Raw genomic sequence first — 26,852 nt, forward strand, 5'->3', positions numbered from 1 at the left:
CGATGAAATGCACCCTTGAGCAGCAATGGCTTACACACTGTATGCAACGATGCAGCGCCCGGGAGCTGGCGGACTACATTCCCACGTAGAGGACAAACCATCAATATTTTTTCAACACGGTAGTTGGGAAAATCTGTACTTCTTGGGAAGTTATACCTTGCAGAATTGGCATAAGGAATGCATCTATACCACTGAGCTTACGTGTGAAACAGAAAGCTGCTGCAGCCTTTTTTTTTTTTAATCTGTGTAAAGCAAAATTAAGATATAGAAAATGTACAGAAAATTTGAATGTGTTCTTGTGCCTAAAGTAAGGAATACTACAGAAAGAGTAGCATTGGAGAAGCACATAAACACAGGACTACCATTTACTGGCTCTCTCCCTTCCAAGGAAAATACAATCTCGAATGAAATATGGTCATTCTACAGGCACCGCTTCGACATCACATAGCCTGCTCTGTCCTACCCTGGTTACTCTCTCCGGAGAACAGCAACATTTCCCTGAAGAATGAGCCATCTCTGTGAGGAGCTAACATCACTTGTCCCTGATGTGGCATCAAAAGAAAAGTCAATGAACGTGAGACGATGCTAGGGAACACAGTACAGAAGAAGTTAAGAGGCAGGAGAGCAGGAAGTATCCTTGAGGAGAAAATGAGCTTTTCTTGTGCCGCATCTCTGCATGATCTTCATCTGCGCAGACATTCCCGACCTGCAGACTTCCAAGAAGTGACAGCTCACAACAGTATTGTAAACGTGGAATATGTTACCTCTCTGAAACTTACTGTTGGGAGGAAAGAGACGTTCAGTGTTACCAGAAAAAAGCTTACATGCTGATATACCACTCAGTTATTTCTCATTTTTCTTTCAAAACCTTGATAAAAATCAAGTACAGTTCATTCAATTAAAATATATGTATTTCAGCACAAGCAAGCCAGACAAACACTCCCAGGCACAAACACAAAAATAAATATGTATTTTAATTTTCATTTGGTCATATTTTATTTAACAGAATGTCATTCTTCCTCAGTAACCAACAATGATTTAAAGTAGTAGTACTCTCCAAAGCAGCCCATTGATCACAGAGAACTGATGATATTTAAATATACAATATAAAGAGTGACATGTTTCACAAAGTTGCTTAACCTTCAGATTTTAGGTTGGAACACAACAGACCAAAAGTAACCGTCTTACTAGGTCCAAGAATAAAATTCAAACTGACAACAAGTTGTGAAAAGAGAACAGTTATTGAAACTATACATAGAGAGAACATGATTGATAGACTTGCCCTGGCTTTACAAATCTCAGACCCCCTGAGTCCTAACAGTACTAAACTGAGAAACAAACAAATTTTATCCTGAGGATACAAGCACTGTTTGCAAATTACTCTTGTAATCTAATTTTTGAATTTTTGATAACGGTGCTATAGTATTTTCCGTAAGGCTCCAAAGTAGATCGGTGCATGCGGAAAAAATGCATTCAGCAGTTACTGCTACGCAAGTACTACAGATCACGAGAGCCTTAAGGCACAGATAGCCAATCTAGCAATTTTAGATGTCACCATGACCAGCTGTTAATCGTTATTCTCATAACAGAGTTGTATTAATAGACAACGTGAATGCTTTTACATTTGCGTGAGTGCAGAATCAACAGTTAGCACGAGTTGTGCACAACCTTCATTGGGAGAGGAGCACTTCCATAACCTACTGTTGCTTCAATGTTGGGGCAGTGGTCCCTACGTGAAGAAGGATAATTAACAGTCAGGGGAAGGTAACATCTTAAATCACAAGAGCTGTTTCAGATGACTGTCTCCCTACACCTGTGGGGACTCCTAGCCAGAGTCTTTCTTGTATTCCTCTATGACGAGGTCAGCTGTTGCTCTCAACTTCCATTTCACCCTGTTACCAGAGATTTGTATAGGGGAAATATTTAAAATAGTGATCCTCAAGCTCTTGTCTGCAGTTTGTCAGGGTGTTAGGGTTTTTTTTACAGTTTTCTCCAGTTATTCATAGAAAAAAAGTACGTACAGAAGACAAGATTTTGTTGAATGGAAGGGGCTAGGTGAAGAAAGGATGCAGAGCTGGGCAAGTTTTGTAGGACACATCTCACAGTCCTATAGGGTGAAAGAGCTAGAGAACCAAATTATTTAAAAGAGACATTATTGTCAAGTTGAACACTAATTAACTGCAAAACAACGTTTTTAAATAGTGCCAGGTATCCTATATGTGCCCCTTTGAATATATCCATAGTTTTAGAATCACGTGTTCTACCATTTAATTCCTTCTGCCACTGATGCGTGAAAGATGCACGTGTACCTCAGGGAAAACCATATTTAAGGGAAAGTGATTCTACACTAAGTCCCATTGAGGATACAATGCAACCAAACCCTGAAACTCTTTAAGTTATCATAATCTCAGGCATTACTTGTAACAATCACCAATTTAATATTTTTAGACTTTGCGTAATGCTTAAAGTTGTCAGTTTCCTTTAGATCATCTCCACTCCGTGTGACTAATGGCTACAATTAACATCACCAGCAGAACTGTTTAAAGACACAGGACACAGATCACCAGCTGCAGCTCGAAGGCTTCATAATTAGCACAAGACACGGAGGTGTGCAGGGGAGATTCCCGCCCCACTGACACTCACAGCCTTCTACACAGAGTCGGCGCCGATACTGATGTCAGGGCAAGACAGGTTCTAATCCAAGCAAGCGCTGAATTCTCCCACGAAATTATCTTTGCAGCAGGGATTTGCAGAATACATCCCTTCCTTGCAGAATACATTTTCCTACGGACAGGGGGAAAAAAGGGGGGAAAGCCAACATTGGCTTTCCAGCTCCTGTATGATACATGATACCCGCATCCCAAGAGCCACTGTGGAAACAGCAGCAGCAGAGGCAACTCAGGCCTGGCATACACATTAGGTTTAAATATATCAAAACCAAGTTTGTGTTGGAAAAAGAGAAAGATGTTCTTGCTCCTTTCTGATGACAGATTTGTGGTGGGGTCTGTAAGTCATCTCTTATATTACAGAGCAAGTGAAAGCCTCCCACACCATTACATTAAAATGATTGATCAGTTCACTCCAACTCCCCATTGTTTTCTCCATAGGTCTCCCACCTTTCCTTACGGGCACGTGGCTCCTTTCCTTCTCTCCCTGAACAACTTCTTCTGTCAGGCAGGACACGGCATTTCACATATTCCTTCAGGTACCAGGTCCGAGTCGGCCCAGTGCCCATCTGCTGGCACGCACTGATCCATTAAACCATGTTCAGCTACTGCACCTACAATTTCACATGGTAACTTCAGTGTTTTCTAAAGATTTAGGAAACTCCACCATGGCCAAACAAGGTGGACCATGTGAAAAACGGGACCTTTGCTCATAACGTAGACGGGGGACACGAGATAGGCTACTGATTCACTTGTCGGAAGTATTCACATGAGTTCACTCGCATCATTTTTGCCACTTATGCAGCTTTCCACTGCAGGCTTGCTTCTGGTTTTTATTTTAATTATTGTGTTTTATCATCTTCTATTATCTTTTCCCTTGCTTTTTTCTCCCCTTAAATTTTTATTAAGCAAGGGACCTGATTTGAGATGCCTGCCTTTAGGCTCTGTTGTGTTGCCAATGATGTGACAGCCTCTTTAAGGAATCACAGCAGCATTTCCATATCAAATACAAATCCTAATTAACCCCCACCATTTGTCTGCCGCAAATCGACAGATATGCCAATTCTCTGGAAGTAAATTCTCTGCTAACAGCAAAAGGAAGCTTTGTCACACCTTTATTAGAGAGGAATTGTTGTAAGTGACTGATGCAGAAGCAACAGAGCTGGCTGATCATGGTCCCCATAGACGAAACACTTTGGCCGTGTTTTAACAAAAATGTGTGTCATAAGGAAGCATCAGCATCTTCCCTTGTAGGTCTCTCTATTCTGCCTGTATGCAGTGCTTTCCCTCCATTTCAATTCCACAGCGATACCATTGACTCAGATTTTGAACTCACTGCATAAACTTCCTTTTTTCTTTTTAAACTCATATCATGCAAGTTATATGTGGCATGTCTGTTATCAATCAAAGCATCTTACACACACAAAACACTGGAGAATGAATGATAAAGTAGTGGGAGCTTGTGACCTATGTTTCAACTTCACCACTGCCCAGCATACCACAAGTTGGTTTTTTTTTTAACAACAAAATGACTTTGCAAATTGTGCAATCCAACAGGGGTCAACGCCATTTTGTGGCAACAGACCCATATGGAGGGAACAAAGTAAGATCCTGAAAGCTGATAGGAAAAAATTCCCACACAACTGAAAGCTGAAATGCAGACTGAAGGGTATATCGCGGTCAACGTGCTAAATAAGAGCTAAATCCCCTTGACACGGGATCATTCAAGGTTACAAGGCAATACAGGATGTGGGGTTCTATCTACTCGGCCTGTACTTTCATTTGTGGTCACTTAAGCATGCCTCTAAACAAAATACCAATGCTCCTTGTATAGTTAATGGGAAGTAAGTATCTTTCAAGGAGATCCTCTCTGACCAAGTTCAGAATTCTTTACTGGGCATCCAAGATTTCCTTTTGCGGGGGGGCCTTCAGAGTAAACTACCTTTTTTCCCTTGATCATACAGGGAAGAATGGCATTTCATTTGGGTGGCATGCTCCCTTTTTACCGTTTCCTCATCAGAAATGGCAAAATGTACATTCAGATTCAGATTGCACAGGAAAACAGATGACCCCTGGTTTGTAAAGTTCTCATGGTAAAATGTTTAGGTAGGTTTCTAAAGAAACTAGGCATGACTGAATCAACAGCCAGACATTCTTCTCACTCAAAAAAGGGACACGTTATTTCCTCTCCTGCAGTTCAAACCAAACTGAGTGATCAAAGCATTGTTTTTGCTGTATATAAACACAATGTAAATGTCTTCCATTGAGATTTTAATGTCTCTAACTGGCCCTGTTTCTGTTTTGCTACCTGCAAAATCAGATAACTCTTTATTTTCTTGATTTCGTAGTGTGCTTTGAACTTCATGGACAAAAGTACTATTCTCAGCACCATAAATACATGCCTATAAACTACTTGCAAAATGCCTTTCTTTAGAAGGACATGATACAGCAAGCTACGGGATTAAGTGGTTTTTCAGTCTCTTCGAGACTTTTGCTCTTGCCTTTCGCATTGATATTTATCTTCCAAATTTGTCCTGGTACCCAATGCTGACAATAGTTCAGCAGGACATTCCCCATAGGCAAACAAGGATTATCAAAATCAAACTCAGTGCCCCCCTCAAATCCTATTGTAATATTCTAAACAAAATCCTGAAGCCTAATTTTGAATTCTTCTCTCTTCCATTCTCTTTCAAACACGCCTTTTTCAAAAACCTTGACAAATACATACACTGATAATAACAGAAACAATATAATAACAGAGACATGACCAAAGCTTATTGCAAAGTGTTTGGCAGGTAATTCTGAATGGTAGTTCTGATGATGCTTGGTAAGCTTTTTAATTTCCCAAACAGAACAGGTAAATAATAAAATGCATAAACAAAATACTGTCAGGTTACAGTTTTGTCAGATAATGTGCTTAGGCTTTGCTGTGACTGTGATTAAATAATACAAAGAGCACTTCATGCAAGGTACCGAGCTAAAACAATTATTTAAGAGAGACATTAAAGCAAATCTGCTCCTCCACAAATCAATGACCTCTTGAGGTCCCTTCTACTCCTATTTTCTTTAATTCAGTGTTTAGTTTATGTATGTCTCTACAAATAATCTTTTGTGACCAGGCATAGCATGTCTGTAGAGTGCAAAACACCTTTTTAAATATGCTATACAGTGAATTTACATTTCTGTAAAGACATCTTGAAGCTATTTTACAACTAATAACTATTGGGAGCCCGTGTACTTGTTGGAGCTTAGTGGGACTGATTGCCTGTCGTTATAAAGCCAAGAGACTATTGACATCTCTGATTACAGGAGGAAGGCTTTAGGCATGGAAGTTTCTGTAACTTTTCCATATATTTTTAAACATTTGTTTCATGGAAGAGCCATCATGTAACGGGACATTTTCAGATCTTGACAAAGGCCTGAAACTATCAATTTTACACTTTTTTTTACTCCCCCTTTTTTCACTTAGTTGCTTGGACAGGTGTATCCAGTTTTTCCACTAAGTTCCTCATATTTCACGATATTTTTTATATGCATATCGGCATGCATAATTACAACAAGGTTTATTCTACCTGATACACAAAAAAGGTAAGAAATTAAGAGAGTAGAATTCCTCCCAAGCATTTGAATTCTATTTTCAGCACTTCAGTTCTGCTATAAAAATTAGACATCAATTCCTATGACAATAAAGATTGGAAAAGCTTTCAGTCCAAATTTAATCTATTAAAAATTGTCCTACCTATAAAGATTTTCTACAAGAAGCAAGGGAAAGGCAGAAACCCTTTATGTACCCTGATGTGTAAAAGTGAAATGCCTTTAAAGAATACTGAGAGCGCATAAGGTATAATTATTTTTCTTAACCGTTTTCATACTCTTACCCAATGTCACAACTGCAGTTACCACTGTCAGGATTTGCTTCAGCAAAATAAAAGCTGCAGCCAAGAAGATCTGTGGCCCAACTCTTTAACAGTGAGGATCTTACTGAAAAGGTAGTTTTCTTCTTGGTGAAAGACGAGGTCCCAGTTAAACTATAATATATCCTACTTTCACTCTCTGGAAAGAATATATTAATACTCATTAACTTGAAACTGAAATCAGGCATCAGAAAACATTACATAAATTACATAAATTTAGCACATAAATAAAGGATTTGCAAATAAAAAAATGTATGAGCTTCAAACCAAATTTTAAGCTTCTTACAGTTGAGTAGATACACTTTCCTACAAAGATGCTCTGTGGGGATATAAAAGGCATTTGCATTTTCTGACCAGACAGCTGATCTACTCTAAAATCAGCGTTGTGCTGGTTTACAACAAGGTTTGGCCCATGTATCCAAAAGCATCCGTGAAGATTTTGATCACCACTGTGTCACAGTTTGCATACATATGGAATACTGACTAAATTCTAAAGCCCTTACAAGCAGAAAATTTCTATTGATGTTAGAGTTCTATCTGATAAGGATTTAAAAATCAGATCCATGGCAATATACTATTCTACTGACCGTAAGTGTGGGCGTATAAAACATACATTCAAATATGGCACTTATGCAAACCCTAGAGACACATCTCACCTATCCAGCATGATGTTACAAGGTACGTGAAAAGTAGGAGTAAATAAAATTGTATTTAAGATTTTATCAATCTTCCAAGTCTCTCAAAGCACAGAAGTAGTATTACAACAGTTTCTACTACTGAAAACTTGTGGGACAGACTGAAAAGACAATCAGGCTCCACATCTTTTCTCTTTGCATTTCATAACACGTATCATGAAAGTGGAATTAGGAGAGCAGAAAGGCGATGACTTGTTCAGACAAGTTCCTGCAATGCGACGGCATGTTGGGGCTTACACTATTTATCATTGTTGCTAATGAACTGCGAAGTAGGAAAGCTTTATCTGTGTGCTGCCTGGGCTAATCAAGGGTGATGCTGGAAGAGACAGCGTTGCCTCAGCCCTGAGAGACGCCAAAGCTGCCACCACAGGAGTTACAGCTGAACACTGAGACGACTCGCTTCCAAGATTTCACTCTCCGCTCTTTCTTAACTCATCCCAGCCTACTGAATCTTACAGCTGCAATTATGCTGGGCGAGGAGAGACGACCTACAACCGGTGACTTTGGAACTTCAGTGACCACTGAAGTGATGGAAGAAATCCTTTAAACTCTGGCGCTTGGGAGGCAGGGCTGCTGTGAGCCATCTCCACTGTGCTCAGGGTATTCTTAACTAACCCCTGCGTTGCCCCGACATGCTCTTACAACACCTCTAACTATTCAGATGTCTTGGTGGGCGCTCTGTGTCTCCTCACTCTTGATTGCAGAGTGAAGTCCTCGTAAGAACTGACATTCCTGCCTCAGCATGCAACAGGCTGCACACACATCAGCCAGCACACGACGATGACACAGCCCCTGCGTTTCAGCTGATTGACCCAACCCCCAGCGAAACCTGTTGCCCTTTTGAGGTAAAATGTATTTTTCTATTATGGCACATGTTCAATATATACAGTTACATTACAACCAAAACAAAAGTGTCCTAAACACATAGGCTGAGATGTTTGACTACAACTTATTCATATTAATCGTTACTTGGAGTGGGATGCTGTTGTTCTATGGAAAGTTTTACTACGTTACTAATGACATTGTCTCAATATACAATCTATAATATATCTAAGTACATTGAATAGGTATGATTTCTTGTATAAACCTTCAATTAAATATACCTGTCTAACAATGTCACCTTGTATGCTTGTCTGAGATTGGTAAAAATATATATATGTATCCAGTCTCCCAGTGCACAGGATTCAGTGATTAATTTTTAACCTCTGCTGCCAGGCTTTGCTTTCAAATATCGGTTATTACACTGTATTTAGAGAACTATTTCCTCATTCCAAGGGAGAACAGAGTTCTGGAAAAATTCTTGATGTGCACACAAAATGCAAGAGAAGTAACTCCAATGTGGCCCACGTTACAGCACCCAGATTAGGGTAACAAGCCAGGTTACTTGCAAACTGTAAATGAAAAGTTAAGGAAGAAATCTCACAGATCCATACAGCCAAACAACAAAGCTGTCAAACAGTTGGTTCCAGCTCATCTGTTATCTTTTTCACAATGCTACATGGTTTATGCTAAATCACAATCCTAAGCCACAATGTTATTTGGGAAATCAATTGCTACAGTTAGGAAATATCTGACTGATTACAGCATCTCCAAGTTCTTATATTCCCTCTTTATCTTTGCAGGCTACATGAGCATTGCAGACAGAAAACAAAACAGCAGTCAATACACTAGCTGCAGTATGGCTTCCTATGAGAAGGACAACGTTTAATTGGCTTTGATATTTGTCCTTGTCCAGTATGTGTTTCTCTGTGTGTAGGTGTGTGCATGTGTGAGCGCGCACATGTTTTCTTCTCTTTTTTTTTTTTATGGTGCACTTCACTGACATATTTAATAGTCACTCGTTTCCATAGCATTTCTTTACCATAACTTACAAAGTCAAATTGGAGGATTATATTGTATTTACAAACAAGTTGGCACTTACAGAATAAATTACTGATTCCTCTTTATTTTTTATTTCATTTTATTTTCCTTTTTTTCTCCTCTTCTTTTTCACCCCAGGGCATCCAGAATTCAGGCAGAATAGTAAAACCTGCTGCCTGCTGCCATTATGCTACATTAACATGAGTAAATAGGATTCCAGCTGGTAGTCTCTTTCCCAATGGTTTGCTCGCTGCTGAGAAGGCAGTGCCTTCCACCTCGGTTCACGTCCGATGCTCAGGAACTGTTAGTCAAGTGAAAGCAAAGGCTGCATGTTTTCTTCCTCGTTCTTATCCATGCGTTTCAGCACCCCGGGATCCACAACCGATTGAGACCTGCAGAGGGATACCGTGTTTACTTGACATTTCTAGATCAAGAAAAATGAGGGTAAACCTCAGCTTTCTTTTGTTTACTTTAATTTCCGCCAGGGCTTAAAAATAATGGTATAGCATTACCCAAGCATCTGATCATGGCAGATGGGCAGAAAATACCCTTATGGAGTGACCACATGGCTCTAAAGGGCTCTAGTGCTGGTTTGTGGATATAGGAGCAAAAGGTGGAATAAGGTGGGTCTTCTTTTCTTCAGTGAAACAGGGTGCATCTCCAGCACACAACAGAGGGCCAACTAAGCTGTCTTTTGTACTGGCTTAAGCACTGATCCTCTCTACCAGAAGGTTATATGGTACCGGGCTGGTAGAGAACGTACAATGCAGCCACCCAGCTGGCTAATGGCACGCTGCAATTAGTGGCATGTGTTAGCTGGAAGCACAAGTTGCTCCTTTTCTGAATAGCTCTTAAATGCAACAGTGCAAGCTCCTAAGCCAACCCTAGGGAACCCTGCCATGGCCAGCAGGATTTCTGGAGCAGTGGACACATCTGTCAGACTCACTTATCAGCTCAACTGAACAGAGACGAGAAGGATGGTAAAGGCAAATTCAGTGATGATTGTAAAATTTCTCCAGATTTTCTGATTCAGCACAGAGGCATAACACTGATACTGGTACCCTGCAACAGCTATGTGTGAGGGGAAAAGAGGAAACCCCAGCCTCCAGCAAAATCAAAATGCTCTGTTAAAAACAAAGTCCCAAGCGTTAAGACGGGGTCTTAAACGACCTACGTCCCAGTGTGTCAAAAAGCAGACGCTTCAAGGGTACAGTAAAAGCAAACCTTGTTAGATGTTTCCCTTAGTGAGATGAATTTCATGCTAGAAATGCCCATTTCTCTTCCTTTCTGTAAAGATTTGAGCTGGCTAGAGCATATGTACATCTCTACAATGCCGGCACCTATTTTTGATCAGTAGAAGCCACTGCTGACTGCAGCACAGTGCTACAGATTTGCCCATTTGGAGGGCTACAGCACATAGAAAAACCTTTATGAATTCTGACCTCCCCTAAAACACAGTCAATCCCCCACTCTTATAAACTGCCATCATCCACTGAAAACAATGAATGAGGCTGGTAGCAGGAGACAATGTGGCCTTTCTCAAAAAATCTAAAGAAAATCTTCAAAAACACAAGAAAAAAAACCATCTGAATTAAAGCCTAGGTCAAAACTTGAAACACAAGGATGTTTTCTAATAATACCACATTCTCTTACTAATGCTAAAATCAAGAAAATTAGCTTTAAAAATATGATGGTCTCTCTTGTGATAAACATAATTAAAGTTTTTTAATTAAAACTGTACAATAACCCTGATCTAGAATGCTGTCCAGTTCCTCAGACACAAAACTAAACCACTGAATTAAAAATGCTTCTTTTAAAATCTTCACAAGGCACCATTCCAAGGCAAAGCTGATTGAAAATTTGCTGGTGGGAAGCTGTACTCCTGGAAAATCCAGTTCATCAAGATAAAAAGTACTATGGAAGCATACTAATTTCAAAGTATTCCACCTGAATGTAAGCACTAATAGAAGACTGAGCCTCTTCCTCCACTGCCAATGTTTGAGAAGCCAAGGTTTCCAGTTCTCAACTGGGGAAGTGAAGGCGAGCCAGAAAGGCTGCAAACCTGGCCTCAAATTCCCAGTGAGGCAGTGTTGGACATAAATGCCCAGGGCCTCCAAACTCTCCAATGCCAAGGCAGATGCGAAAATGAAACTGCACAAAACCTGATCTATGGGTTGTAAGCTCAGGAGCCTAAATGCCTTGAAGAAGAGCGAGAAATAGTTTTCATTCAGTTTTAAACCAACATTTACTGTCATTTTTCATTTCATTCAGCAGCAATTCATGAATGAAGGTATGTAAAGCAAAAAAGGTCAGTGTAAGTCTATAGCACCTTCTATCCACGTCTCCCAAATAACTTTACAGACATTACTGAATTAATTCTCACAAAGCACAGCGGGACAGAGCTGTACTACAAAGCCCCGTTGCAGACGTGAAGAACCAAAGTCACACACGGACACTCTGAAAAGCTGATCAACACCGACATCTGCCCTGCAGGGTTAGGTGAGAAGAGGATGCAGGTCTCCAGCTGGGTGCCTCAGCCATGAAAGCCACAGGTGGACACAGCCACAGGCTAAACACGACTGCTGAGACAGCTGCAATGGCGCCACGTGATGTGAACATGTTCTCCCCAGATGTCTGTGGTACAGGGGGGATTAATTCCTCCTTATCTCCACCACCCTCCCCACAACCAGCCTTCCATTCAAGTAGAGGTCATCCAATTCACCAAAAGTTTGAGGAGAACTGGAGGAAGATCAGTGGTTCATATGGAGGCAAAAATGAGTAACAAAGAAGTGAATTCTCAGCAGAATTGGTTTAAGAAGGATATTCTTTCAGAGCAATAAACTAATTTTAAAATGGCAAGCCAAATTAAACAAGATAATTGTTGGAGATCTGTTAGACACTTGTGAAATTTGTTCTCAGAACTTAAGTCCTTTTCATTGATTTACTGTCATGGGTTTTTATACGTTAAAAACCTTCTTCCGCACTAACATACCACACTGAGTGTGAGTTTAAACTGAGAGAAACAATCCACCAGGAGCCAAATTCAGGTTAAGTTTATTTTTTAATGAAATAGAGTTTATCTGTTTTACCTTAACTTCTTATTTCTGTTTTAACACAGTCTGTGCACTTAATACATCGAAGCCTTGGGACTTTCTGTCCATCTTACTACTACTCCCTTCTACTTGGTACTAGCAGAGTAAGTCTACTTAGTACTTTTTATCTCCAACAGCAGGGAAGGAGGATTCCAGCAGGTGCTGCAGGCATGCTAACTGAAAAAGAATGCGAAGAAGGTGAGGAAATTTCAGTTCAATATTACGTAGACACAAATTTCAACATGCTTATCTTCTGCAGTATGTCTCCCACTGTGTCAGTTAACCCAGACCGATGGAACGTCAATTTGAAGCTTACACTGAAGTGTAATTCTGCATGAAGGATTTTTCAAGCACAAGTTAAATGAGAATAAAAATTCTTCAAGAAAGAATGAAGAATCTGGTCAATCCGCTGTTTTTCCATTTAATAATGTGCCTGCCCAGAATAGTCTGGAAAAGTCTGCTCCAAAAGGTCTTGTCACAGCCCTCTCACACTTTATTTTTGCATCCTTGGATGAAGCTATTTACTCTCATGACTTCGTTTCGCAACAGTAAGACTTCTGCATTTCAGCCCCTAAATTCCACCCTTCTCTCCAAGACAGCTTCTCTATTGTCACATAATTCTTGTATTACGGGCAAAACATATAAATGTATTGCTCACTCTTCCCCTTCCCCTGGCACTTTGCTGTCCCATTTTCTCCATTACTTGTGTTAATTGCATCTTTGTCATATGGCTTCAGGACGTTTTTTAACTTCGCCTTATCCTAATTCATTCCTATCCAGTCTCTTGCCATTTCCCACTTCCAATGCACTGTAGGTTTTTTTCAACACAAAATCACAGAATCACAGAATCGTAGGGGTTAGAAGGGCCCTTCAGAGGTCATCTAGTCCAACACCTCTGTCAAAGCAGGGTCATCTAGAGCAGGTTGGACAGGAATGCATCCAGGCTGGTTTTGAATATCTCCAGAGAAGGAGACTCCACAATCTCTCTGGGCAGCCTGTGCCAGTGCTCTGTTACCTTTAAAGAAGTTTTTCCTCATGTTGAGATGGAATTTCCTATGTTCCAGTTTGTGCCCATTGCCCTTGTCCCGTTGCCGGGCACCACTGAAAAGAGCCTGGCCCCATCCTCCTGACACCCACCCTTTAGGTATTTATAAGCATTGATGAGATCCCCTCTCAGTCTTCTCTTCTCCAGGCTAAACAGAGCCAGGTCTCTCAGCCTTTCTTCATATGAGAGATGCTCCAGTCCGCTGATCATCTTTGTAGCCCTCTGCTGGACTCTCCAGCAGTTCCCTGTCCTTCTTGAACTGGGTAGCCCAGAACTGGACACAGTACTCCAGGTGCGGCCTCACCAGGACAGAGTAGAGGGGGAGGATGACCTCCCTCGACCTGCTGGCCATGGTCTTTTTAATGAACCCCAGAAGACCTTCTTGGCCACAAGGGCACATCGCTGGCTCATGGTCATCCTGTTGTCCACCAGGACTCCCAGGTCTCTTTCCACAGAGCTGCTCTCCAGCAGGTCAGCCCCCAACCTGTACTGGTGCATGGGGTTATTCCTCCCCAGGTGCAGCACCCTACACTTGCCCTTGTTGAACTTCATAAGGTTTCTCTCCACCCAACTCTCCAGCCTGTCCAGGTCTCTCTGTATGGCGGCACAACCTTCTGCTCGGTCAGCCACCCCTCCCAGTTTTGTGTAAACAGCAAACTTGCTGAGGGTACACCCTGTCCCCTCATCCAGGTCATTGATGACTATGTTGAACAAGACTGGACCCAGTACTGACCCCTGAGGAACACCGCTAGTTACAGGCCTCCAACTGGTCTCTGCGCCACTGATCACTACCCTCTGAGCTCTGCCATTCAGCCAGTTCTCAATCCACCCCACTGTCCACGCATCTAACCCACACTTCCTAAGCTTACTTCTGAGGATATTATGGGAGACAGTGTCAAAAGCCTTTCTGAAGTCAAGGTAGACAACATCCACTGCTCTCCCCTCATCCACCCGCCCAGACAATCCTTAAACTTCACTGCTTTTTTTCTTTTTTATTCCTATGGCAATCTCCTGTTGTTTCCTCTCTATTTTCCAAAAAAATATCTGCCTTTCAAACCGCGCTGTCCTCCCCAGTCTATACAAAATTTTCCAGCCAAAATCATCTTCCTAGCTGAGGACTCTGAAAAAATTTTATCCTATTTGATTTGCTTCCAGAGTCTCTCTCCCTTTTGCATCAAATGCCATCTCCTGAAAATGAATTCTCAGCTTAGCATATTCTGACTTAATTTTAATGACTTAATTTTAATATTGTTTTCTGTCCTGTCTATTCTTTTCTAATTCATTACTAGTGCTACCCTTTATGAGCTGCACTCTGACTTTTGCTGCACTGCTCAACTCTTTCCATCCCCCTGCTGTAATCTTTACCCTTTCTCTTCTACTGCCCTGGCAAGGTTGGACCAGGTTTATCCCTCCCAAGTGAATCACCTCACTGCTTCCATAGTTACTGGAGAGGTAACTAACCCCTTCCTATACTTTACTTCATTTTGAATAGCAAAATGCAGCAAGCAATTATCTTCTCAAAGAGAAGAATATCAGAACACCAGGATGTTTGCCGGAGTCGAGTATAACAAGTGGCACCGGTTTTTGTCCTGGTTCTCCTCATTACATTTGCTCATGTTGTGTGCAGTCACTGTGACTGACAGTTCAGACGCTGTCAATGTCCTGGCACCTACAGGCTGGTGGATACCAGGCACCGGCCTATGAGATGGAGGAAGGTAAGAGTCATCATCACCACTCGACTGCATAATTGGCCCCAGTTGACCCTCTGCACCGAGGCTGACTGCAGCTAGCACTGTCTCTCTGATACATACTGTAGGCTGGGGTGACATATCAGCTTATTCCAAAAACAGTACTGCACACACTACCCATAGAGCACTGTAAAAATAATCAGCTGTGATGAGATCACAACTCACGTGGGTAATAATCAACACTATGGTCTATAATGAAGAGTGATCTTCTTAAGAAAGGAAAAAAAAAGATCCTTGTAATAAACTGAGGGAATTACCTGCAACTTCATAAAAGAGGAGGAAGGCAAATGTTAACCTCATGGCAATACTAGAAGACCACAGTACCTTTAACCCACCTTTTCATGGATTTGGGAGAGAGATCCTTTTCTATGTCCTTTGCAGGAGCGTTGTAAGAGTCCGCATTGCATTCACTGTCATCATCGTATTCATGGTCAAGCAGTGTTCTTGCCCACGTTCCCATGTCGTAGGGAGGCAACATTCCTCCGAACTCTGAAGGCAGGATCTCAGGGTGTATTAGCTGATGCAGGCTGTTGAGGTTATTACCATGCAGGAATATCTGTATGTACACATGCAGGTAAAAACAAAGCAGTATCACAAAAATCATCAAAGCCCAAATTACATCATCATTATTAGAGGATATTGTACGGTTCCAATTATCTGGCTGTGTTGGGCTAATCGAGATGGCCACCAATGCACACACTGCCTCTGCCTTAAGCATGGCCAGAATATGCTCATAAACCTATAAAGTGACTTCAGCATAAATGACTTAAAATGTTTGCAGCACGAGGGGCCTGAGGAGGGTAAGAACCGATGCCAGGTAACTAGCCAGACTGAAGACTGGACAGACAGACTGCCTGTCTTTTCTTATTTGCTTTCCCTAATCCTGTGAATTAAATTAAGTAAATAAATTAAGAACATAAATAATAAATGAAATTAATATTCACCATATACATTAAGGAATATTTATTGACTTTCAGCATCCAGCCGTGAGTTCTATAAATAAGATAAATAGTGCAGTGTAATGAAAACTCCACTGGAAATGGAAATATTTTCTTATTTAATATGGTGATACTACTAACTACCATCAGTACTTCACAATATATGAAGTATGTAAAAATAGTAAAATAATTTCTGTGACAAGAGTGAGGGAATAGTTGGTGGACAACTTGATATTTTCCATCAATGTTTTGGTAGACTGATTTTCCTATATGCTTTACAGTTATATATATGTCTATTAATAAGCCATATGAATACTTGTATTTATGTTTATCTTTAACCTTATTGTTTCTCCTCAGAGATCTGGAACATGTGACCAATGAGCACTAGAAACAGAGCACCTCTGGATTTGGACAGCCTTCTCCCACAGACACAAGGGACCTGCAGACTTTCCATGGGAGGAAATACCTGCTCTTGGGTACGGCTACACAGCTCACAGCAGCTATGTCTAGACTAGTAAGTAAGATGGGCCAGGATACACCCTTTGGGACTAGGAGCAAGTGCCATGGCACACAAACATCCATATGGTTAAACTTCTTTCATCTCCAGAACAAGCTCACCTCATCCATGCTGCTCACTGGTCCATGCTGTCTCCAAATTGTTCCTGGGCAACGTCTTAAGAAAGCACCAGCTGGCACCGGCCAGTGCCCTGCCAGCAAGTGTCTGTACAATTAAACTGGAGGAATGGCAGTGCCCAACCCTGTGTAACTGACTAGCACGGAAGCAGCCAGGAAGGCAAGGTAGGATGTTGCCTCCTAGCAGCTGTAGGCTGCCTCTCGGTCCCCACGGGGCAGGCAGGGGTGCGCGCACAGACAGACCTCAAGCGCTATCAATTCACATTCCACTTCCCCTTGCAGGGACTTCTCTGGACAGCTATACCCTTAGCATACTTATCAAGACGTAAATTCAAAAGACAAAAAGACCAAATATATGCGTCTTGTACGGCTTATTTCTGCCCATCTTCCAGTCAGCTGTGGAGACGGGAAGCTTAATATGACATATATTAAAAAATAAAAAATAATCCATGATAAATGCAACAGACACATAACCTGCTAAAATTCTGAAGAGAATGCTGTTGGGTTTAGGGTTTTTTTCACAGTTATTTGTTCTGTCTCATGGTTTTTTTAAAGCTGATTTTAAATTTTATGTGCTGGGCATAATTTTCACATTTTGACATTAAGTTTTGGACTCTAAAACCAATATTTAACCACCTGACTACTACTTTTGGTATTCAGTATTGACAAAAACAGTTGTAAAAAGTCAGCATTTCTAAAAATATATGCCATTGATTCAGGTGTCTAAATAAAAAATTAGATGCTAACTGATAAGCACCCATGTTCAACTGCCTTGTCACTTATTTTTAATGTTGTAACACGCCCATGAGCTGTACTTACTCCTTGGTTATGCATACACAGTACTTGACTGAAAAAGGCCCCATATCTGGCACTATAATGTTCTTTGTTGAAGCTGCAGTCAACGGAGTGCAACTGAATCCTGCAAAATGGGTCTTCATTTGCATATTTATAACAGATATTACATAAAAGGCTTTGTGATCTATAGTTCAAAATCTGTGAAAACCAGAGGCCTCTCAAGCATAATCTGTCAGTAAAAAACAGCTAAACACCAAGGATCATTGTGGCCTTGTCGACTGTGTTTGAGGAGAGAAAATACAGAGCTGCTTAGAAAGCTGATCCCATTAAAAAAAAAAAAAATCTTCACATTCTTTATATTGGCTCTGTACATGATGCTGATTGTGTTTTCCTGGATGACAAACTTCCTGTTACAGAAATAATATCATTCTATGTGCTATCACCACCAAGCTCTAATTTAATTGCACTGATGCAAATGCTGCAAATTCAGCAACATCTCAGAGGCTGCTCGTGCTTATGCACAGATGCATCCACACAAATTTCCTTTCATTGACTTTCACCCAAATCAGTATTTGCAAACTACGATACACCAGCTGTGTATTTTAGTTCATCCTAATGTCAAGGAAATCACACTAGGAAAGGACTTCATACTCACTACCTCTGCTCTTAAAAGACAGACACAAATAATTGTAATAGAAATTGAAATGAATTTAATAGAAACTTAATAGAAGCTGTAATGTTGACAATAATTTTTATAAAACCCAGGAGAAAGCATATGCTTACATTTTAAAATATACTTAAGTGCACTGTTTGACTGTCTTCTTAAAGGATAATGCTGTAAAAGTTCCTAAAACAGTTAAAGATGCATTTAATGCAGATGTATTTAAATACTTTCCACCAAGAGCAAGCTGATATATTCTCTATATCTACTTTATTAGAGTATGATACATCTGCTGACTGTAACTGCCAGGTAATGGACAATTAAACAAAAGAATACCCTTTTTCGTGTCTTCTCCTTTAAAAAGGGCCGTATAACTGTGTAGAGAGCATGGATATACCACGGCTGATTGACGAAATGTATTCCTCCAAACCGAGCCGGGAAGCTGTCCTGAATGTCACAAAACAAATACATACAATGTGAATTGACTCTTAATAGAAGTTGCACATGCATCAAATCTTTTTTTTTTTTTTCTGAATGCTTTCATTTCAATAATAAACCTTAAACAAGAAGAAACATTCTTCAAAATTGTATCCTCTCAGTTGCGTCCACTCAACTTCAACACCAAGCAGCAACATGCCCTGGAGAGAGCAGGGAGGAAGCGTACTGAGACAGCTGTGGCATTCAAATAAAGGCACGTCATTTCTAAACTCCAGAAATGCTTTAAACATTAATGGTTTGCCCATAATCCATCTATGCAATATATTTTTCTCTTTTCCACTTCTACGGATTTCATTCATTTTTAATAGTAACCATCTCAACTCTTCCAGCGTCATTGAAGAGCACTAGAAATGTCCTTCGTTTCCACCTTAAAAAGAAAGTGTAAATCTAAACTACTATTTAAAATGTCTCCAATATTATCCATATTTCATAAAACTGAAAATGCATTAAACATGCTGCATAAACTGTTATGCAATATCCATGACAGTAATTCTCGTCACATAGTCAGGGGCCTTTTGGGAGCTTAAATGTAAGGATAGCACATCTGTATTGAAGCAATGACTTTTCTTGCTGAAAAACACAAGGGGCAGACAACTCACCAGGAAAGATTCTGATTTGCATTTTCAATTTCTAAGTCAAGAATATGCCAGAGGGTTTGGCAGTCTGAAGAGGGCAGCCACTCTGCCCTGGAATACCTTTGCCAAATTCACTGTGTGTCCTCATTTTGTCTTTGCCTGGTTGATCATATGCTCAAACAATGCAAAAAGCTGCTGCTGTCTCCCAAGTTGCCTGGAGTTACAGCACTGAGCAAGGAAGCAGGAGGAGTAAACAGGTACGTAAATTGATGCATGTCCTCTTTTGTTTTCAGGGGTTATGTCAGAACCTTCTCGGTGTTCAGGTATACAGGCTTATTAAGTGAACGGCTTTCATCTGAACCCTTATTCAACAGGTGGCCCCCTCTAGGCAACCATGGTAGTCACCTAGATCAAAACCAGATTCCTCACAACAGCAGCAATTCCAATCTCTGGCTTTACAATACAGGTACAAACAAGGACATGTTCCCCAGCTACACCTCCTTCTCCTCCTGCGTGGATGCACTAAAGGCAGCTTCAGGTCTGTGTCAGTGGGATCAGAGGCTCGAAAGGAGGCAATCAAACGGTGAGATGGGGCACTTCGTGCAGAGAGATCTATTTTGTCTCCTCTGGAGACAAGATAGCAGGCCACGTAGAAGCATTCAACAGCCTAGATATAATCCACATTTGAAGCATACTGATTTAAGGCCATACAGCACACAGCAAAAAAACGGCCAAGAAAAAGTCATAAGCTATACCAACCCATCAAGAACTTAAGGAAGGCAGGAACTGTAGGAAGGAAATCATCAATGAAATGTTCCCAGATAGGAATATGCTTTGAAAAAGTGCATATGCCAAAAAACCTCCTTAGTTCTGTGTACAGAGTTGTGGGAATAACGAAGCCTCTGAAGGGGTCACTCGCTCCTCTCAAAAGTACCACTCAAATACTGGCAGGAACGCCTAACCCCAGGGTTTTGTACATGAGGGCGCCACCTGCCTCCAAATTGCAACAACTTGCTGGATTACCAGATGAAATATTTTCCATCAAGGAGGCAACGCCTTAACAATGATCTACAGGGAGGATGACAGCTACATCACACACCACTAACATCTGGCTGGCCACAGCACAACAGTCAGTGCAATTAACAGTCTGTTTTACAGATTTTCTCCAGAAACATTTGATTAACAGTGGCCTTGAAATAAAAAAATCCAGTTGAAAGACTGTGTTACAGAAGCCTCATCTTGCTAAATGCCTAGTTCCTGTCAGTGCCGACTAAACGTCAAACAGGATGGTTGATAATTTGACATGTAATTCACCCAGTTCAATATCGTAAATCCCCAAACACCATTTTGAGAACACAACCTCTGATGTACAGAAGGTAGTAAATTATGTCCCTATCACAGCAACCCCACGAATCCATTAGGAAGGATAAATCACTGGGTGACACCTTAACCTTTAGTTGCAGGAGATACCATTCATCTGCAGAAGGCTGTCTTGATTCGGTTTGTGATGGCTGCTGCTCCAGCAAAGAACTCCGGTGCAGCATGCTATGTAGCACGCACAAAAGAGCACACACTAGAGCTGCAAAAGACATCTTTTGCTAGTTTCATCTAGATGTCTTTGAAGATATCTTAAGAGTTAACTCTGGAATGGTAACTGTGTTAAGCCTCATCGGGGTCAAACGCTTTTTATAATGTGAGCATTATGGAAGACAGCAAAGCAAACTGTCCGTTCCTGGCTGCGTGCCTTCCTGCGTGATTTTATAAGCTTTTAAATTAACGTAAGTGCCCCAAAACTTACACAAACCAAGTTATGAAATGTTTGCTCTATATTGCTCAAAAAATGTCTCCCACAGAAATTGAGGACAATTTGTGAATGAGAAGATCTCAACAGGCAAACAGCCACGCACACACACAGATTCAGAGCCGAGAGCCAAAGCTATTTGTATTCTACCGCGGGCTCAGAAGGGATGACTTGTCAATGCTCAGTGTCTTTATAAAGATATTAAATTTCTAGCAGATAAAAGGAGTAGCTTTAGAAAGTACCACTTTGACACCTCCACTATCTTTTCCTGCATCTTGGAAACAATGTACATGGAAGATCATGAATATATGTGGAATGATCCTCAAATAGAAGATGCCACTTGATATTAAAAGCCAGTTTGTCTCCGTGTTTTTCAGCAATTCTAAAGGCATTTTCCAGAACTGACTAAAGAAGTCAGGTATTTATCAATTTCTGTGAGTGAACTGAGGTGCCCAAATCCAGAACCACTTCCTAAGGTGCAATTAGGAACCCCCAATACTTGGGCCTGGAGAGAGAAAGGGTGATTTGGTCACAAGGATCCTCCACTCTACACAGTGCTGGGACTAGAATTCAAAAGCTGCTGAACGCAGATCTAAAACCCAATCTCAACAGCACCTGGTGAGAAAATAAAAAAGTGGAATAAGCAACTACAGCTGCTGGAGAAACAGGTGTCAGAAGGTTGTCTGGCTCTTCTCAGACGGATCTGACTTCCACATGGGGATTTGCCAGACAGATGGCCAGCCTACACCAACAGCAGGTAGGAATTTCTTCCAAATCATTGATTCTTGTGGTTTTTTTGCATAGATTAAGTCACAAACGTGGTGGCAGCCACAACTGCCTCTGCAGACATATTGCACTTCAACAGAAAAGTCTGTAATCCATGAATCACACGAATGCTAAGTAAAAGGAATCACATGAATGCTAAGTAAAAGGAATCCCATGCCAGAAAACAGTAAGAAATGGAGATCAGCCATGAAGCGAGCTGTACATTTTACTGGAAAAGCAATAAACCTGATGGGGCATTACCAAGCCACTAAAAAGAACTAATTATATGTACACAGCGTGTGGATTTTTTTAGTGTTCACAATGACCTCTGTTTATGCAGCAGACCACAACCTAAGCGTGCCTCTGTTGAACACAATTTGGGACGTGGCCATGCCACAGACACAGGCAAGCAGGTAGTTACTATTAGGGACCACAGTCCTCGCCATACAAGGCTTACAAGTGACAAAGAATAGCGGGCTGCCAAGGAAAAGGCAGACCCCTACACTTCTGTTTGCAGGACCAGGAGACTGCCAGTGCACAGCAGTAACTGACCTCTCCTCGATCATCTATAAGTCACCATTGGAGAATGATCCCAAGCAAACCTCCTCACCGAGTTTCCATCTCTGATGTCATGGTTCCGCTCCCTCACAGCACAGCAGTTTTATCTCTCTGCCACACATCGCTCATCCAACCTGTCTTCTCCACAAGCTTCCTCTCTCAGGGCCCAGCCGCTGTTGCCTGCTGCCGCCCTTGGCACATGCTAAGAAGCCAGATTTCTGCTTGCTGAGCACCACATCCCACCCTGTGCTGGACTCAGCCATCACCTGAGCCAGCTCTCAGGCTTTCATAGAGGGTCCTGCTCTCCGCTGCGGCCCGCAGAAAATATTACAACAAAACCAGTATATGACAGTTTCAATAGTACCTAAGAGAGGGAAGTGACAAATTCCTAATGAAAAACAGCGTGATTCTTAGTGGTGTCAGAACTGTTATCACAGAGATAATAAAAATGGCCCACCTTTTTCATCATTACTAAATGCAAAAAATTAAAGAACTTCTTAAAACCCACAGCATTCTCCACACCTTGAGTATTGTGTCTACCTATAAACCTACTTTTAAAGCATTAGCCTCCCCCCCTAGCCGAAATCGGTACTGGAGTCAAATTTGTTTGTACAGCTCTTAGAAGTGTAGTCTTAGAAGCCGCTGAGACCCCTGTGTGCCTGAAGGTGCACCGTCAGCCCAGCCACACCAGGGTCTCACAAGCGTGCTGCGCATCACCTGCAAACAGCCCTTCCGGAAACACCTTGCCACATACTAACACCACAAGAGTGCTTGGGAACACGTGCTCTGGGGTCATGTTTGAGGGTTTGCTGTCCTTATGGGTAGTGAAAGTGTTTTGGCGGACGGTCCAGAGGCACCCTTCAAAGGACTGTCTAGACAAATATAATGAACGCCGTTTACTAAAGGCTGCGTTTGAGTGCTGTGATGAGTTCAGGCCATAGCATCTGCAGGCGACAAGAGGCTGCAGAGTCAAAACTGGGAAAACTGCATCTTCCTAACAAAAATCACAAACTGAAAGATAGCATATTAAATTAATATCTTAAATGTCACTTGAGAGTTATTCCTGAAGATAACAAATTCAGGTCTCCTCCAGCTATTTCAAAAAGTCAAGCACTTCAGGGAGACAAAAAAAAATCATTATGATGAACCAAAAAAAGTACCTTCATAATGGAAGGCTCCACTAGAAAGACACTGAAACATTCTGTCTGATGCAAGATGCACCACGACTAAACTTAATTTTTAGCATGTTAAAGAGGAAATCATGGAAAATCACAGAAAGAAAAGGCTCTGATCAGAAAGAATATTTCACTTCCTTAATACTCTAAGAGTTGAATTACCAGAGGAACCAAGAGCCACAGCCATCCACATCAGGAAAGGAAACCCAAGGCTTACTCCCAAACTGTAAGTTTCACTGAAGGTATGAAAGAGTAAGGCGTTCCTAATACCAAACTTCCTGCGGGCATCCATCCATGACAAGGGTAATTGCAATGCCTCAAAACAAAATAACCTGTGTGTCCACACTGATCACCTGTGCTCAAGGCATGACCTCAGACTGGGACCCTATCCAGTGGTATGGTAGGATGATGAAGAGACTGAAAAGTGAAAACGTGCAGTCTAAAAGAGTTTTGATTGTTTTGTTTATGAAAACAAATACTGGAAGGCAGATGCTATCTATAAACACACTAGGGAGAATAAAGAACACTGACACCCAAACAAATGAGAACAAGTTCATCATGAACACAGCTAGACTGGAAAGCGGTGGACAGCTTTGAATCATCAAATATCCAACAAGTCTGGGGGGGAATAAGCAACCTACCTCATTTTGAGACAAAGATTACTAAATTATGAGGAAGCTAAGCTTCAGGTTGTCTGTAACAACAGGAGACTTCACCTCTGTCCCTCTGTGTTAAAGCCCTTTAAGGTTCAGATCCAAAAAGAATTTCAGGTTTCAATGGTGACTATGACGTTTTTCTCTCCTAGCTTGAGCTTTTCATTTTTATTAAACAATGTTGAACCATTTCTAAGACAAACAAAAAGTGCCCAAATAAATTTTTGTTACTGTGTTCAACCAAAAGAGCACTACCTAAAGGCAAATTAACATCATTCAGTGACATTCCTACAAAATAAGATTTAATTATCTAGAACTGGATGTTGTCATTTTACTAAGAAGCTTCCAGTGAAGCAATCTGACTTTTGGCAGTCCTCCTTTTCATTTCTATTAGTCATTTTATCTTACAGCTCATATAGAAATATGTTAAATTGAATGAGTTGAGAAGAGAGAGAGATGGTATCCATCCAGTGAGAATATTGCTCTTTTTATTGAAGTATCTGTTTTAATTTCAAATAATCTTCCATCTTTCACTTCAATATGCTACTCATAAAAATTATATATTGGTTAAATTAATTAGGTGGATAGGGATTTAAAAGCCATCTGACAACACGTGTCTGCATGTTTATATATAAATATAATAAAATTAAAAATCTACATAGATTTTGTGCTTCCACTATTTGGATAAAGGGCTCAGATCACTCTAATTTTTTTAATTAGAAGGGCTTGATAAAGACAATATTTTGTATAAACCCTCTAATTTTCATTTGGAATTACTTTATTTTTGCAAATTAACTTCAAGAGGTTTTGGCCTGATTTTTTTAAAAGTTTTAATTAGAAATTGTGTGAAATTCTTTTAGCAATTTTTGCTTGTTTTGACAGGGGCTTGGGGGTTTGGGTATTTTATTTCCCTTGTCTCATTTGTTTAGTTTGAACCTGGAAAAATGAAGGCCTTAATTTTAAAGAGGAAATAAAAAATGCTGTTTTGCGAGGGCAATTCTGTCTTCAACTACAAACGCTGTATCTTTTTTAATTCTAAGTAACACTTCATTTGGAACATGAGATATTAAAAAGGCAGGGGGGAATCAAAACGCAAACCTTTTCACAGCATGATGCTGTTTCCAAATTGGCAAAACCAGGAAAAAGTTAAGAAAGATGGTAGAAGCAGGTTCTTCTATACTGTTTTCTTTTCCTGTGATGAAAATCATTCTTTACAATAGGCAATTATCAGATAGTGATTTCTTCTGTGGAAATTCCCATAGGGGGAGAAAAATCCATTTTCCAGGCAGCTTGTGAATGTCTTATTAGATTAAGATTACAGATAAATGGAAAAAACACTATACTGCAAACCGCTGTGCATAAATATAGTAACAATACCTTCATAATGCTGGTGGAATAAAAATAATGGGCAAAATTACTGTTCGTAAAAATGGCATACTCTCATTCCTGAAGGCAAAAATCTTTGGCCAGGGACTGTAGAGGAGGAAATGAAATGCCACACCAGCATCTCGGCTTGTACCGTCCTCATCCTGAAGTCACCCTCTGTTTGTCAGCGAGGCTACCCTGATGCCCTAACTGCCCTTGGCCTCTGCAGAGACCCCTGACCACAAGACTACTGTCATGATGCTTTTCATCATGTAGAAAGCCTCCACGGCCCTGAGGCCATTTCAGAGAGGAGCATCAGTAGTTATCAGATAGCCCCTGCCTTGTGCCCAACTGCGTCCAAAAGTGAGTAGGCTAAACAGTACCTTACCTAGAATTGCCTTAGGGGAGCTACACTTATTTGGTCTGTTTTATTCAATCACAACGTGATCTCTTGTACTCTCTCGCATTTGCTTCCTAGCAAAAGGAAGGAAGGGAAATCTTAGGATAATCTTAGGACAACGACTGAAAGAAACAATGACAAGGAAGAAACCACAGAAATAAGATAAAATTGAGGAGCAGAGGAAATGAGAAGAGAATAAATTAATTCAGGGAGGGATATAGAGAAATTACTATGATGCACAAGAGAAAAACATATTCATCACGTTCCTTTTCTAGGCCCTCTTCAAAACTTACACAGAAAGGCAGGGAAAGAGAAATGTAAAGTATTCCTACATGGAGGACCCAAGTTTTATAGTCACGTGTCAAAGACAGATTTTGCAGACTTAAATAGGGTAAGTAAATACCAAATCTTATGCCTTCCATATAATTTCTGCATATCATCCCAACTGAAACTTTCCCAGAAGAACCAAGGCCAGTTTATGGACTTTTAATTCTGGATTGCCTTCAGCCAAGGTTTGCAAGAAACTACATCTGAACTGACTATCCTCAGCGGTATATCAGTATAGCTGTCCAGGCAATGGGGCACACGGGTCTGCAGGTGGGTAGGGTGAACAGAGACACTGCACAGAGGCAAAAATCCAAGTTTCCCTGTTGTGGAAGCTTTCAAACAGCATTGCGTAGCTTCGCAGTGCCAACAAGTTACGGAGTTAAAAGATACCGATTCTCCAACCAGAATATTCACTTTTTTCCCTGGAAACGGAGAACCTCTGAACTGTTGTCTACAATTTTATTATTCCAAGCTCCCCCAAAAATGCGACTCTCAGTTTCACACAGGATGCATTAAAATTGGGTTACCACTTTATCAGTCTCAATTTACAATTATACAATAGACTGAAAACCGTAGTGATTCAAGAGTTATTTCATGAGCCATATGTTTCCTCATACTATGAGGAATCAATCTCCATCACTGCAGTAGGCACTAAGAGCAGTAATCGCTTTAGCCATCCAATTTTAAT

At 40.9% G+C, this 26,852-nt stretch overlaps 1 protein-coding gene across 1 annotated transcript in view; it reads right to left on the reverse strand.

Annotated features, from left to right (window-relative positions):
- Positions 1 to 957: 957 nt before the first annotated feature.
- CLVS2 (clavesin 2) overlaps positions 958 to 26,852 on the reverse strand; it is a 60,471-nt gene continuing 34,576 nt past the window's right edge. The window contains exons 3-5 of the mRNA XM_063329690.1: positions 18,384 to 18,494; positions 15,356 to 15,576; positions 958 to 9,527 (exon numbers count right to left, since the gene is read on the reverse strand). Coding sequence (XP_063185760.1) covers positions 9,440 to 9,527; positions 15,356 to 15,576; positions 18,384 to 18,494 — 420 coding nt within the window. The 3' untranslated portion in view covers positions 958 to 9,439. The remainder of the gene's footprint in view (positions 9,528 to 15,355; positions 15,577 to 18,383; positions 18,495 to 26,852) is intronic.

This window comes from Chroicocephalus ridibundus, chromosome 3, assembly GCF_963924245.1.
Source record: "Chroicocephalus ridibundus chromosome 3, bChrRid1.1, whole genome shotgun sequence".
In the NCBI taxonomy this organism is placed as follows: Eukaryota; Metazoa; Chordata; class Aves; order Charadriiformes; family Laridae; genus Chroicocephalus; species Chroicocephalus ridibundus.